This window comes from Populus nigra, chromosome 6, assembly GCF_951802175.1.
Source record: "Populus nigra chromosome 6, ddPopNigr1.1, whole genome shotgun sequence".
Lineage (NCBI taxonomy): Eukaryota > Viridiplantae > Streptophyta > Magnoliopsida > Malpighiales > Salicaceae > Populus > Populus nigra.
Genome location: NC_084857.1, coordinates 3,251,143 through 3,267,614, shown reverse-complemented (window position 1 = coordinate 3,267,614; position 16,472 = coordinate 3,251,143). Strand labels below are relative to the sequence as shown.

At 35.7% G+C, this 16,472-nt stretch overlaps 1 protein-coding gene and 1 non-coding gene across 2 annotated transcripts; one reads left to right on the top strand and one right to left on the bottom strand.

Moving 5' to 3' along the window:
• The first annotated feature begins 9,036 nt into the window (after window positions 1-9,036).
• Window positions 9,037-10,801, top strand: LOC133696373 (expansin-A4). The gene is made up of 3 exons (XM_062118550.1): window positions 9,037-9,273; window positions 9,614-9,932; window positions 10,180-10,801. The coding sequence occupies exons 1-3, from the start codon at window positions 9,126-9,128 to the stop codon at window positions 10,487-10,489; spliced, it is 777 nt and encodes a 258-aa protein (XP_061974534.1). The 5' UTR covers window positions 9,037-9,125; the 3' UTR covers window positions 10,490-10,801.
• A 2,833-nt stretch (window positions 10,802-13,634) lies between these two features.
• On the bottom strand, window positions 13,635-13,776 carry LOC133698087 (small nucleolar RNA snoR143). The gene has a single exon (XR_009843011.1). It is a non-coding gene; the product is annotated as a small nucleolar RNA snoR143 (small nucleolar RNA).
• Between the last annotated feature and the right edge of the window lie 2,696 nt (window positions 13,777-16,472).

Genomic DNA, 16,472 nt, shown 5'->3' with positions numbered 1-16,472 from the left:
GTTGTTGCGATAAATACACAGAAAAGGAAGTGTAATTGTATAGGGTCATTTCTCACACTGTTTTTTTTTGTGAAGTGACCTTGTTGCGAGATATATGCGTATGTGATTTTTTTTTCAGGGACCCTTTTTTAAATTAAATTGATCTACCATGAAGGAAATTGTTTTGACTGCACAAGTTAATGAGAATAATCGGGTACGGCTGCAACAATTCTATGTTGTTTGTTCTAAAAAAAGCATACGGGATAAAGACATGGATATTCCACGACAAGGGAATCTCAATCTCAATCTCAATCTCCTGTAAGATATACCCTATCAGCCATGGAAAAGACATCCAGTGTGGCCGGGGCCATCTCCCACGACCAAGTCCGGAGGGTAATTTAGAATTTTAACAATAGTTACATGGAAAAGTAAAATGTGGTATAATATTACAGTTTAAACATAATTATTATTAAAAATAATAGTTGTTTTAAAAATTTATGTCTCTTTTAATTTAATTAACATGCATGAAAAGTAAATGCAAAATTTTATGAAGATTTATTAGCTAATAAATGAGATTCAAGACTTAATCACTAATAAAAAATAAAACATTCCGAATACATTGAAACTCTATTTAATACACTCAATATTATTAGAAAGATTTCGAGAAGATAATTTTAACCATATATTGAAACACCACGGGATGTGATCATAATGTTTTAGGAGTTAATTTATGATTAATTACGATCTAATTTAATATTCTTTCACTATATTGTTATAATTATCATTACGAAATATTTCTAATAGTATTGAGTGTGATCTATTTTTTATTTTTTCTTCCCTCATTTCTCTTTTTTGCCTCTCCTATTTTTTATTTTTTTGATAGTTGAATTTTAAATCTTATCTCTTTATCATTGAATCTTCATGATGAATTTGTAGTTGATTTTTGTTTAAGTTAATTAATTTGTAAAAGAAATTGTATTGAAACATTCATTAAACAAATGCTATTTAAAATAATAACGGTATATAAAAATAATATTTGAAAAATTATTGTGTTTAAAATGTGTTATTTTTCTAATATTTTTTCAATCATTGTCATTGTCCCAGAACTTTTTTTTAAAAAAAACTGGATTCATGTGTCCGTAAATTAAGATCTAAGCCAAGACCAGATGAACTAATACATGATAGCGGTTACAATAGACATTCACATGATACATTCACAGACAAGGAGAGTCCATGTGATAGAGGCTATAACTACATGTGATGTGTGGTGGATACAGCATGTCTACGTTAGGCCAGCTAGCTGTCTGACAAGAGAGAAGCAAAGGGAGAAGACCATAGGGTGGCTCTGACAAAGGTAATCATAGAAAATGGGAGGCCGACAGATTCACCCAGTTAGATATTACAGGACAAACATATCTTATAAAATAACATATCTGCTCATCCAAAGTCTGAGGGTTTAGGTTAATTAACTGTAACTGTAAATTATGAGATAAATTTGTCTCAAATACTTGTAACTTTCAAGTATTTTATTACAAAACAGGCTATTGCCTGTGTCATTCCGATATGAAAGTGCATAGTAGAATCAGATCTGAGGTTGCCCAGCTTGTCATAAAAAACTATGTATCTTGTTTTCTTTAAAAGCTATCAGGTTCCTCTTCTTCAATGGGAACAGTGATCCAGTTAATTAACCTGTTGCGTGTGTACTGTAGAATTTCAATTTAGCTCTGTGGGCTTGGTAATGTTCTTGTAGGATATTTTTCATGAAGGTTTTTTTTTTTTTTTTTTTTTGCATTACTATATGGGAAATATTTCACAGCATAAAAGGATGATTAATTTAATGCATTTCTAATTACAAGGCATTCTGCATAAGTATTTCCGGATGCGTTATCAGCTAATAACCCCACCGAGTGATTGCTAATTGATATCAAATTTTCATCTGATATGTTTTAGAGTGTTTTTATTTTAATGTGTTAATATTAAAAAAAAAATTAAATTTATTTTTATATCTTTCCTAATAAAAAGTACTATTAAAAAATATGATACACCGCAATATAAAATGCATTCTAAAAAGGAATATGTTTAATATAATTTAACTGGGAAAAAAAATAAATTTTGCACAAAAACAGAATGAAGCATTAGCTCAGGGCTCAAAAGATCAATGTTTAATATCATTTAACAAGCCATCATGAACACTTATTTGTCAAATGATAACCAGCAACAAGCACCCCAAATGGCTGCTGGAGACGGTGGGCCTGTTTGCTATTTGTGGATTTTACTCGACCAAAATGATTGGATTAGGTTGGCATTACGTGAGAGGCCCTATTTCTCATTGACGAATGTTAGCCCACCATCAGCTTCACCGTGTTGCTTCCAACTGAGCTGCCTCGCTAGCCTGAACCGTGACTAGGGCCTCGGGGCCTCTTTGCATTACTTGACAAATCTTCCACCGTCTCGTTTACCTTTTTTACGGCAATACATCCATGTCTAGGTTTTTGCTTCGTGGTACTTAGTTTTCCAGGCTCGAATTCTTTTCTGATTAGGGCTGGAAGGTGGGATTTCGTGAGATATTTGACCACCACCACTGTTCATCAACTCTACCAACTCGCGGCCCTAAAACATGTTAGACCTAGGCGGAATATGGATTTTAGAGGTTTTTTAATGAAAAAGCAGGACCCAATTCCTACTGCAAATTATTTTTTTTGGTGGGTAAGGCTAAGTTAAATTAATAGTTGCTTGTTTATATTTCATATAGCATAAAAAAAGCGACGGGTATTTTCATAATTATATATTTCTTTGTTTATTTTTTAAAAATTAGTATAGAAAACAATTCATCACTGGATTTTTTTCCAATTTTGTAAGTAAATTTACATTATATATTAAAAAATGAAAATTATTTTTCATAATTATATTGATGAAGAATTTAAAACGTAACTACCAGGCTAGGTAGAGAATAATAAAGTTTTTCAATTGGACTAATTTATTCAAATTAAGCACCTTTCTAATATAGATTGTTTAAACACCCTTTTATTGTCGGTTTTTACCTTCTTTTAATTATTTAATTGAATTTTTTGCTTGATATAAATAATTGACTGCTCGGTTATTTTTTACATTTATTAAGGTCAAATATATTCATGAAATATATTTAAACTTAAAAATAAAAATTCATGTAATATTTAAAATTATAATTTACAAATTAAATTACGCAATTGGGTTGGATTTTCGAAATTAGTTAAGATATTAAAACAAATTTTATATGTTTGACCTTTGTGGAAAATGAAACTGGTAGAGGCTTGAATTGATTGACTTTATGTATTGAATAGTGTCGAAGAACGGCCCATCAAGTCTCATTTTATTGCTTGATCTCATCTCTACAGAATCCGAGGCCATTACGAACAAGTAGTCTCAACTCTCAAGGAAGATTCAATAATTAAATACAAACTTTGCAGCAGAAAATAATGGATATTCAACACTGTGTATGCCATTTTTATTTGCACATGAATAATTGTACATTCTTCAGGTCAGAAATTTCAAAGCACAACTGTTCAAAATTAGCCACGAGTCACGACGACTGGTTTTATTTCGATCTGCATTCAAGGCCAGACACCTTTTAGTTGAACTTGAACAATATCTTCTAGATTTAGGAATTGAATCATATATGCTCATGACAACTGCCATTTATGTTCATTATAGTACAAGCCTGTTCCGATCGTGCTCGACATTAATGGAATGGTTACAGTAGTTCTCTCAATCCTTCACCTGTAATTTATCCTCTGAAAAGATGAATTAAAGGAAAAGATGCTTTAAATTCCAACTTGTGTGTACACAGGGCTTAGCTTCTCTCTGTCTATCCCTTTTTAAGGACTAATGATGTGTGGTTGCCTCTTGCGAGGAAAGGAAGGCATTTTGCAAGCTTTAGGAATCATGTGTTCTGTCTTGAGTAAAACGCTTGCCCATGTTGCCTCTGCAATTATCTGTTCTGTGTGGAGTAGCCCAAGCTAGGACTTGGTGAACCGTTTAGTAATACGAAATCTTAAATACCTTATCAGAAACCTATCTCGTTTTACTATTGAAAACTAGGCATGGGAGACCAAAAGAGAAGAAAAAAACACGATTTTCGATTTCAAAGATTTCTTGAAGGAGCGATTCAAGAACGAATCATATGGGATATTAAAAAAAATTAACGACATGGATGGTGTATTTTACTTATCATTGTTGTTTAAATCTTCTCAATGTGGCAATCAAAAGAAAGTATAAATTCTGTCAAATGACTGCCCTTTTGACAGTAGCCGTAAACAATTATGTGAAATGATATCAGATGAAGAATTAATTGGACTCCAATCGTATATACGAAGTTCATTAAACTGAATTACACTCACGAGCAGAAGCAACAATAAAAAAGAATGGCCCATCAAACATAATTGTTCAAAATTTCCTTCATTTAGAGCACTGACACGGTTGGTTCTGCTTGTCCTTTCATTACCATTTTCGGTAAAGCTCCCATTTTGGCGCCGCAACAATTCAACATCCTGGTTATCAAATAATAGTTCCTGAACGGTGGCAGGTTGATAAACTTGAAATTTGAATACGTAAATTGCCTCTCAACTTACTGGATGGACCTACATGCTCGGAGAAGATGTGTAGAACTTTAGCTGATCTGCATCAGAGCTACAAGCATCCCACTGTCCCAGGAACACTGGTGGAGTTGTTCCAATGGGGTCGGGCTAATGGCTACCCGAAAAAACGTGTACGATAAATTTGCATAGAATAATATGTCACAGAGACTGCGGTTTGTCGCATCATCATTTCAATAATTACGGTGCCAAAAACACCAAATTCAAATTGCAAAAGAGGAGGATGCGATTTCATTTCCTGCAGGTTAAAGAAAGTATATATTTCGAGTCCTTGACCATACACCAATTATGCTAAAATGCATGGCCCAGATCACTAAAGGCCCTTCCATTCATGTGCTGCTTGTAGAAATGATTCGGTTGGACCTATTGCCATTGCTGATGGTGGTTATGTTAGTTGGTTTGGTAGCTACTATTCCCTGAACTTTAAAGCAGCGAAGCACCCATATAGTTGAGAGTCAAATGCAAAAGTCATGAAGGCCCTCGTAGGAGGCAGGCAAAGAATTAAAGCATGACATGTAGGGGCCATAGGAAGGGAAAGAAAAAGGAAGGGAAGAAAAAAAAAGTCGATGGTTAGTGGCGGTGCTCACTAGAGAAACTCAAGATATGATTCCATACTTGCTTGCTCGAGAGACTTGGAACATTTTTAGGGATTGCGTAAAGCTCAATGGAGGAGTGCCTATAGGTACAAGGGTTCTTCTTAACAGGAGACATGAAAGGTAAAAATGGTCCCTTGGTCCGATAAAATGGTCCGACAAAGAGCAGGCAAGTTTTCTAGAAGATGCAAGCATGGGCAATTAGTATAGTAGATTGTTCCAAGATAGTTGACTTGATGGTAGTTATGCAATGATCTTCGAAGCTTTTGTTGCTTTTGTACAGAGCCTATTAGCGACCAATCGATCAGTTTGTATTTCACAGGACTCCGTTTTGAAGTGTTTGTAAATCATGAGAGCTGTTCAGGTTTTTTTTTAAAAAAGGATGTTGATCGCTTGGCCTGGCTAGTGGTTGTATACCTAATCATTTAATTTAATATAATAAAATTAATAAAGGCCGAGTGTTAATTATAATTTTATTTTTTTATATAAAATTAATTATGAGTTTTAATTATAATTTTATTTTTTATATAAAGTTAATTATATAATGCAAATAATATCAAGTAGTTGGTATTACGAGGCTTTTTAATAAGGTTGTGGTGTAAAGTATTTTTTAAAATATTTTTTTATTTGAAAATATATTTAAAATTTTTCTCATATATTTTTTATTTTTTGATAAAATAAAAAAGAGAAAATACAAGAGTTATTGATATAAAAGGATTTAATACACTTAATTTGCTCTCGTAGCAGTGTTATTGACATAAATATCTTCATTCCTTCAAGAATGTAAATACTTTATTATTCTTAGAATAAAGAGGTGAAAACTATCTCATAATCAAGTAAGATTATAATTAATCCTCAAAAAACTTGGAGTTAATAAATTCAAATGAATTATATTGGTCGTGTAAGCTATAAAGGTCAACGGGAGTTTTAAGCTGTTAATAATCAAGAGATTATTAAGTCTCATCGAGAATATAAAAATATAAAAGCTTACATAGATAGGAATTGGTGATTAATAAACCTGAAAGGACTGTATAAATCTAAACTACCAGGTTTATTTATATATATTAAGCCATAAAGTATGATCAGGATTTATGTAGATAAATTATGAAGAGTTCTCACCATATAGATAAAGCAATAAGTAAATTATGTGAAGATTAGATCCTGTGACCGGTCAAATTGCCACCTGTTAGCTTCCGATTGAACAAATTTCTCACACGTGTAGGGTTTGAAATATTTATTTTAGACCACAAACTGGAAGAGAGTTTGAGGCGAATGAGATTTATAAGGTTTTTTTTATAATGTTTAAGAAATAGTTTTTATATAAATCTGATAAGTAAAGTCTTGAATAATCATTTTATAAAGCGATAAATATACCCTATTTATTCTTGAGTTTTTTTTATTCAATGAAGGCCAACGGCTCGTGACGTGGGGCATATATTACTCTATTGAATGCTAATTATGTCCTCCAGACCCTCTTAATTATATATACCAAACCTCAAATGAAAGTATAGAATCGCTGAGAGGCTAGTGATTATACCAAAAACCTGCTTAAATTGCTTCCAAACTTATAACTGTCCCATGCTTTTGTTTGTAATCGATCTAGCTAATGATATATATATACTTGTCGTATATTTCACTTCAAAAAGATCAAATCAATTGGTATTTATAATCCCATGCCAAATGAAAAGTAATCAACAACAACTTGCTTTGCCTGCGCCACTAACCGCTAGCTAGTGGAAAAAAAAGTTGCAGCAAAATTATCCATTCGAAAAGAACAATATCTTCAAGATTCGCAGATTTCTCAATGCACACGTAGGAGTTCTTTTTAACGCCTTCGTCCACAGGGTATTGGCTTTAGATCAGTAAGTAACCTGAGAAATGCTACAAGAAACATTCTTTTTTCCTTCCTGGGTTGAAAAGGGGAAAACTGCCCCAGCCCAGAAGGAAAAAGAAATGCTTCTGATAACTGTGGGGTTTAACTGGGTCAATTGAAAACAAAATTGTAGTAGAAATTAGCTAGTTAGGGTGACATAAATGAAGATGTTGGGTGGAGAGGTGAAGTACTGGTGGGCAATTTCACATGCAATGAGTTGGGGTATCATTGCATGAGCTAATACAATTTAATCTTGCTAGGTAGAGGGTGTTATGGGTGACAGGTCGGTGTGTGTTGTTGAACAAGAGCTTAATTATTTCGATGACGTGGTGGATCTTCTAAGATTTGGTTGATATGATCAGATTGGACATGGAGTTTGCGTCATCACCCAGCATCCTTAATGCCAGACCTGTAAAGCACACCGTCCTAACAGTTCTTAAGGTCTCGCTGGTTAGATTTAGTACGTATCTGATGTTAGGTGGATGGATTGCTTGCTGCATCCTAAACTTATTGCAGTTTGTCATTTTTTAAGACATTTTTCTTAAACTTGAAAGTTTGAGGTTCAACTTCAAAAGATTTGCACGAGATGGTATATCAATCACGTTGCCTTTACTTAAATCTCTCCTTTAATAAAGATGATGACGACCTGTCTAAACTGGAAAGGGGAAGGATTTATTCAAGGCGAAATCAATCCTGGAAATACTATAATAGTCAGAGTTTTAAGAAATTAAAATTACTGAAAGGGATCAGCATGGCAAATCAATCAACCTGCTTTCCTATTGGGTGCGGGCTGGAAAAACAAGGCAACTCCGGTAAAAGTTGACTCCAACGTAGAAAAATACGAACACCGTGACCAGGAAGACCCAAGGGAGAGAGAGTCCAACTACAGTACGGCTAATGCACGGCGTAATACGTGGACCGATAAATCCGGGTATCTGGGTCCCACCTGCCTCCAACTACGGCCTGTTGAGACTTGCCTTTTCTGTGAAAATCTTCAATGAGGCGGGTGCGCGCAGTATCCTTCAAGGTTTACAGGCATTGCTTTATTTTGATGTTGCCAGAGGATAAGAACTGCATAGAGAAAAGAAGGAACCGCTTCCCTTTCTCTCGTCACTCTTGACTAGTTTTAATTGCTTTTTATGGTATCCCTTGTATTCATGATAAATAGAGAACACGATGGCTTGCACCAGCCCTTCAAATTCTGCGCTTACGATTCCTAATGCAACGTTCTTCAACTTCACACGGCTGTTTACGGGTCATTTTCACATCAAGCTCTTGCATGATTAACAAATGAGCAGAGCTTTAGCTTTCAACGTGAATCCAAAAACACTACTTAAAAGTAATCTTACATGATTCCTAATGCAACGTTCTTCAACTTCACACGTAATTTTTTTTTCGAGATTTCTATACTATACACAGTACTTAAAAGTAGCGTTTGCATAGTTTCCACACTACACGCTTGATTTGTAGTCTAAAGCAGCACGCGCGTTATCTGAAGTATCATGTTACATTCTATGATCCGTAAAAGCTTGTAGCCCCACTATTCCCTCCAGATTCAAGCCCATCAATCCCTTCAGTCCGAAATTTCAATGGAGGGAAAAATCAGAAGTCAGAAAAAGACAATAAAGTTAGCAATTTTTAGACAAAACTGTAATCAATTGCACAAATTTGAAATGAAGCAAAGCGGTTTCATACCAGCCTTGATGGTTGATCCTCTTGAGTCTCGTGTCCTTCATCGGCACCCCACCAAATGCCCTTACCGTTTTCAACCAAAATACCACGAGGGTGTTTTTGTAAACAAACTAAAGTAGTAGAAATTTGATGGACGTTGAAAAGGGTTACCGCCAGGGGAGGCAATTTGGCTTAATCAACTTGATGCCAAACCAAGCACGAATTAACGGTGATTATAATTTGGTTTCTCTTTTTTGACAATGCATGCTTTTTGCCTCCATAAATAGCCGTCCACTCCCCGCCTTCTCCTCACACTCCCCCCTGTCCCAGATCCCCATCTCTAGAAGCCTCTTCATAGTCTAGCGACAGGTGGAAGCAATGGCTATTAGGGCTACCATTTGTGTTGCGTCTTTGGTGCTGTTTTTGACTCTTGTCGAGGCAAGAATTCCTGGTGTTTACACTGGAGGAGCCTGGCAGAGCGCCCATGCTACTTTTTACGGTGGCAGTGACGCCTCTGGGACTATGGGTACTGTCATCTTGAACCGTTCATGCTAAGTAGTTAGCTTCTTGAATTTTTGATATGTTCATGAGTTGTTTCTACATTTTGTATAACCCCTCCCATGTTTTCTTCTTGCATTTCCCATGACAGAACCATAAACACAGAGCACGCCCAGACCTTTCCCTGCTTTTTAACAGCACTGAACTCTGTTTTAACCAAAATCAGATTTCAAAGGCATTTAAACGCAATTAGCACACGCCAATACCACGCATTGCAAATAAATATTAAAATTCCATTTTAAGTATTCAAAAACCAAAAGTCTAAATCCCACATAAGGAAATTAATTGATCTTATTTCTTGTGTTCAGGCGGTGCTTGTGGGTACGGCAACTTGTACAGCCAAGGCTATGGCGTGAATACCGCAGCATTAAGCACAGCCCTGTTCAACAATGGCCTTAGTTGTGGTGCTTGCTTTGAAATAAAGTGCGGTAATGACCCACAATGGTGCCACTCTGGTAGCCCGTCAATTTTAATCACAGCAACAAACTTTTGCCCTCCTAATTATGCATTACCCAGTGACAATGGTGGTTGGTGCAATCCTCCTCGTCCTCACTTCGATCTTGCTATGCCTGTGTTCCTCAAGATCGCTGAGTACCGTGCTGGCATCGTTCCTGTCTCTTACCGCCGGTAAACATACAACCTATTTATCAGTTCAGTTTAGTACGAATAAATCTGTCTGGACTCTAGACTATAAAATGTGATTGCATGATTTCCTATGCTAGTATAGAATGACTGGTCTTTCAAGATTTCTAAGCGTACAATCTTCTGAAACTACTGATCAACAGTATTTTCTGAAGAGATCAGAATCATCAGATAGAATATCTACTTCGTCCCCACCTCCAAATTACTAAAATGCCATCTGTTTCTTTTATAGGGTGCCGTGTAGAAAACGAGGGGGGATCAGGTTCCAAATCAACGGTCACCGTTACTTCAACTTGGTTTTGATCACCAACGTTGCAGGTGCAGGAGATATTGTGAAAGTGAGCGTGAAGGGATCAAAGACTGGATGGATGAGCATGAGTCGAAACTGGGGTCAAAACTGGCAGTCAAACTCAGTTTTGGTTGGTCAGTCATTATCTTTCAGGGTCACCGGCAGTGATAGACGCACCTCTACTTCATGGAACGTTGTTCCTTCAAACTGGCAATTCAGTCAAACTTTCGTTGGAAAGAATTTTAGGGTTTAAACTGGTTTAATTTAAATTTCCCTCTTGATATTTTGCGTTTTTTTTCCCGTGCCTTTTCTTTCCCAGGTGAAAAAGGTGGAAATGAGAAAAGCGAGTCGGTGGTGGCGGTGAAAGGGAGAGTTTTTTACTTTTTTTTTTTAAAGGGTGGTTGTTTTGTTAATGGGTAAAAAAAAGGGTAAAAAAGTGAATGTAGTAAGGTCGGAAGCCGAGGTGGCTGCAAGGATGAATGTAGCCCGCTGCTTTTGTTTACCATGTGATAAATTTATATCTATATATACACATACAAGAATCTTGTTTCTTTGTCTTCCGAAAGTGATCTTAGACGTTCAAATTTTATAATATGGTTTGTTTTGAGCTGATACATTTCCTGCAACAGTCGATAAAAGTTGCGGCACGCAATTGAGCTCATTTGATAAAAAGTAATTTGATGTTCTAAAATATCAAGGGAATGGCTATTGGCACAGCCTTCCTGTCTATGATGAGCACAGATTTCTCCCCCTTTTTTTTTATCTGACAAAATGAGTATATTTGACCTTCTGAGTTCTGAAGTAATAATCTATTACTAAAAAGTTAGATACCTGTCCTACGCTTTATGTGAGAGAGCAAAAAGAATCATTATCTTCGCTTTGCTTTCCCTTTGGTTGCTGAGAAAATGATGTCAAAAGAAAAAATTAGAACCTGTGGTTATTGATCACAGTTGTAGTATATCAACCAGGTCAAGCTGAAACTATTCCATAAAAAGATGGTCACAGTTGACGATAAGAATTTAAAGTCTACTTCTTTCTTTGAAAGACTATAGCTTATCCTTGGATTTTTTGGTGGATCGCCGTGATTTGGGACTCTCATTTTTTCCTTTTCGATTCAATTGGCTGTCACTTTGAATTGTAGTCATCAATAATCAATCGTTGTGGCTTCGGATGTGAAACTATTAACCTCTTATTTCCCAGAATAAAAAATCTGTAGAAATTATCTCGACGAAGTCTTTCTTCTCAGGCTGTACAGACTTGTCTTTGCATCTGCAGGAAGACATTGTGCTACTCTTTTCGATTAAAATAATGTATAAAGGGACAGCCTTGATAAAATAAACACACTCCCCCGACGGCGTTCAACGCATTTAATAAGTTGATGATAAAAGGTCAAAAAGATAGAAGAGGTTAGTTTAGTCATTTGATTGTGAGAAAAAAGTGACGGGGCTGTGCCAATTGCAATTCCCAAATAGTAAACATCAATTTTGCTTTTTTAACGATTTTGGGGTGAGCGGAGAAAGTTATTCTTATTGAAAGTTTGAAACCGCATTAAGGAGAACGAAACTGTTTGAATTTGAGAAGAAAAAAATGCAAGACTACAAGGGGGGGGGGGGGGCAAAGCTGGCTCTAGCCTCGAAGGATCTCGAAGGATGGTAAAAACATGAATGATTTCTTTCCTTCGGTGGTGATGGGTGAGGTGACAAACAAGTCAAAGATTCTATTCTGGTTAATAATATTATCTTGCACTGATGTCTGTCTTCAGTCTTCGCGCGAATACGAGAAAGTAAAAAAAGAAACCATAAAGAATGGGACGCCATTTACTGTGATAACAAAATGGATAAAGACAGCTGGGGTGTTATAAAGTGGCCCAAGATTAATCTTCTTGTTCTTGTTGTTAGTACACAGCCCTGATCATCAAATAAGCAGGCCTAACAGATTTAACCCACTTCTTTTTTCCAAAGGTTTCGAGTTTTTCGTAGATGAATTTAACAAGTAAGATCCACGTTTGCAAGATGCTACAAACCCAGCTACAAATTTATAATGAATCCTTCTTTACCTTAGCTTCCACTTTCCAGGAGAGCCCATTCCATTTTCACTTTTGTTTGAAGGTAAGCCTATGTGTAAGCAATTTATGTAGCAGTTGTGAATCTTTTGCGTTACTGTTGCATTTTCCCTGGCTAATTCCGAGCCCCCTGTTTGCCTCTTTCTTGACCTTCGTTCGCATGTAGGAGCGCCCATATCCGTCATTTTAGTCTGTCCATGTCGGAGTGGGATTTTTCTTGAAGAAGGTGGGAGTCGTTAATGGGAAATTTAGCTTAGCCAATGGAGCAACCAGATTTGGACTCTTGTAGTGGAATTACGAGTCAACTCAATTAAAAAAATTGAACCACGATGGAGGTTCCTCACCTTAGCTCAATATTAAAACAATAACGTTTTCGCATATTGTCACTGATAGAGCAAGCCTCAGGATTACAGACAAAGAAAGACTTTCAGGTTCACAAATCACAACGAAAATTACAAGCATAGTTCAAATAAGGAATGATCGAATGAACTCGCTTAGATTTCACAGGGAGCTTCCTGTTACGCAAAACAGCAATGCATATATACTGGTATTTCTTGATGTATGAAGCAGTTTTGTCCAGGAATTGCATGCAGCAACATCGTCCTTTATATGTCCAAGAAACGTCCATTTGTTGGGGAAACCTTCAAATGTTTCTTAAATTCTCGACCAAAGTTTCTTCTAGTATCATTTCGACTGTTGCAAGGGCTTTTGCTCTGCCTCGAATTCTTAATCTTAAAGTTGGATTTGGAGGCAACGGACCTCTAGTTTTCAATAGTGTTGGACAATGCCTATCATAAAGAATTTATGAACCAAGCGGCGACACAATACAAACCTAATGTAGCGGATGCCCATAACCATGTACGTAATAAAATTCAGGAAAAAGCTCAACTAGATTCATTTTGCTGTCTCCAGCATAGAAACTCCAATTCATATCGTCTATACAAGCTATGTGCATAAAAACATAATACTCAAACGAATTGAGGTAAGCGTCTCTCCAAATTCTCTCAATGAAAGAAATTTAGTTGTGTCAATCATACTGTGCATATGGTATGCCTTCAAGATGCAAAAAAGGCCATGTAGGCAACAACATGGCCCTTCAGAAACAACCTTTTATCAGCAAAATCTTTTAAGGTGTAATATTTCACCCATGTTTTATCATAAATCTTACTACATGCGATCAAAAAATAATTAGATTCTAAAAAACCAAAAAAGAAAGAAAAAATCTAGAAACAAAACCAGTATTTCATCCGCATCTACTCGGATTTAATTAATATCTTCGGTTGTATGGATTTAGGGGCTCCCGGCAATTAACCAACATTAAAACCATCAATGTAAGAAATGTGAGATGGAATCAGTAGACAAAGCGGGATTAACAGCCCGTCATCTGTGGAATCATCCCTACGGTTGTCTGGCCGCTGCCTAATTACCTCACCAGCTTCCAAAAAGCAAAATTTTCTGCTCTTGAAAAGAAAGTGAAGTAACAAGGCTTTCTCTATTGCACGGTTGTTAAATGAGAAAACTAAACAAAAAATGCTTCCCCATAACAGAAACAACACATGCCTATATAAAAAAAAAGTCTTGTAAAAAAATCAAATCAATGCAAAAGCTAAAATATAATACAAATTTGACATGCGGGCTCATATCAAGTGTAAAAATTAAAAGGTCTGTCATTGTGGAAAACCCAGAAAGAAAGAATGGCTAAAAAAGAGGAAATAAACTGAAGAGAAACCAAAGCCTGACTCTCAGAGTAGCGGTTTCTTCTTCTTTTGTGCTTAGCTATTTCCATCTTTTTTTAACCTTCAAATCCGAATGGGTTTTGTTGAAGATCCCACTTAAGCCCTCTCTCATTATAATCATAACCCATATATGCTTATAAATAGACCTGTCGATTCAAAAAAAATTTGTTTTCTTAACCCTAGGGTTTTGCTACAGTTGCTTTTGGTGGCTGCTGGAGATGAGAAATGGTGTGAGATGGGATAGGCATTTCTCTTTTTTCAGTTTTTTATAGCTGCAGGTCCGGTCCCTAGGGTTTCGCAAGGCTTAAAGCCCACTGTTTATGTTTTATAACTGAGGCTGTATGGGCTTTTGGCCCGACTTCCCACTCTTGGATGAGGAACCAACCGATATACAACAGCCCCAGATCATGGCTCGAGCAGGTGGCAAAACAAATCAGGCTTGCTGCTAAGCACTGTTTCCCACTTCACAATCTTGAGTTACAATCAAAAGAGAGGTTACATGAATTTGGTGTTGATTGGTATTACGGAACAGAGGCTTTCGAAGAAATTTTTTTAAAAAAAAAAATTAATTTTTATATATTTTTAAATTGTGTTGATTTGATATGCTTATATCAAAAAAAAAAAAAAAAAAAATATTATTTTAATATATTTTAAAATAAAAATATTTTAAAAAACAATCAATTATATCAAAAATGCATCAAGATGCATCCGATTATGGATTGCTAACCTAAAACCTAATTTAGAAGACTGGTCTTCATGTGCCAAAGGTGAGATGAGCATATTCTCACAGTCAAAACCTACGAGAAAACGGGGAAGATGATAACCGAGATACATGACCAATTTCTTTCTCGATCTGTTCAGCAGATTTCTATGAGGATCCCATCACGTGGGACTAACGTGGTTACATTGGGGTCTACGATGCTGAATTCTGAAGGAAAATGTGAAGCACAACTAGAATACAGATGATTTAGCTGGTTGTAGATATAAAAGTGTGACTACATCTAGATAGTTTCAAAGCTGTTTTTTAGTACCCAAATCCTTCTGCTTTAGCTGATCGACAATACATGAAACAAACTGTAAAAACCTTTTTTTACCTCTGTCGATATCTTAGATATGATCCACAGCAAAGATAGCGTCTTTTTGGAAGTGACTGCCCATGCAATGGCCAACAAAGACGCAGCTAATGCAGCGACCACATCTATAGCCGTTTTACCCTTTCCTTTGTGCAGAAGAAGTTTTCGCAACATCACCTGCAAGCAGTATCGATTTATCTTTGACTAATTAGTGATGGATTACCGAAAGGAACCAGTATAATTTTGGCTACCCGCAGTAGAAAGGAAACTGCAAACAGTCTAATCCATCGTCTCACTGTTTGAATCTAAAAAGATAATCTTGTCGATTAGCTTAATTTGCAATGAGCTAGAAAATAGATTGTGCTTTAGAATTAGAAGTGTTAATTGAAACGTATATACTTACAACAGAAGAACAGGTAAAAACATCTGTACTTTCTTTTACGTTTATGACTCTTCATTTGCTTGATCACATACTGAATGATTTCTTTCATGGTGGCTCTCCTTCCTTCCCTTTAAGTTCCAGACTTCAGGGACTGCATGCCTCCCACTAATTGGATTGTACGTACTCGTTCAATTCCAGTAATGCATTTGTTAAGATAGCGTTCAACTTCTCCATATTCATTTCTCAACCCTTTCAACTTTTCGTCATTATCGTCTAATATTTCCTGCATCGCTCGGCAATCAATATCCAAATAGAGTTATGCAAAAAGTAACCAGTACAATTTCTACATTCTGATTGGTTCAAGCTGAGTGTAAAGATGCAGTAGAGCACGTATTAATAGCGTTTGGTATTTTGATAGAGTATAAAGTACAATTTATTTTTTAGCTTAAATTAGCACTAATTACATATGTTATTTTAATAAAAAGATGAATTAAAAGATAAAAAACTAAAATGCAAAGGATGGGCAAAATAGATATAAATCAATTTGAAAAATGAGATGATTTCAACGGCACGGATAAAAAACCCCTTCAAATCTCGGAGGAAAGCACATGCACCACCACATCATGGTGACCTTCCCCACACCATTCACTTTTCCTTTTTAGTCCCTAATCTGGCTAAAATTAAGTTGAAGTTTTATTTAAATTTTAGTTTGGTTTCTAAAATTTATATTGTTTTGAATTATTATATTTGAATTTTATTTTATCAAATCAAGTATAGAATAAATGTCAGATTTATTTTCTTAGACTACAAGAACTCTATATCAAGCCAACCAAAATAAAATACAAAGTTCAACCCTAAATCAACTTAATGCAAAAAGAAAAGAAGAGAAACTCACAACGTAATATTAAAATCCACAATAAACTGTGAGTAAGGTTGTAGTTATTTCACAAGCTATTTTAGATTTATTTTTTAATTAATTTTCT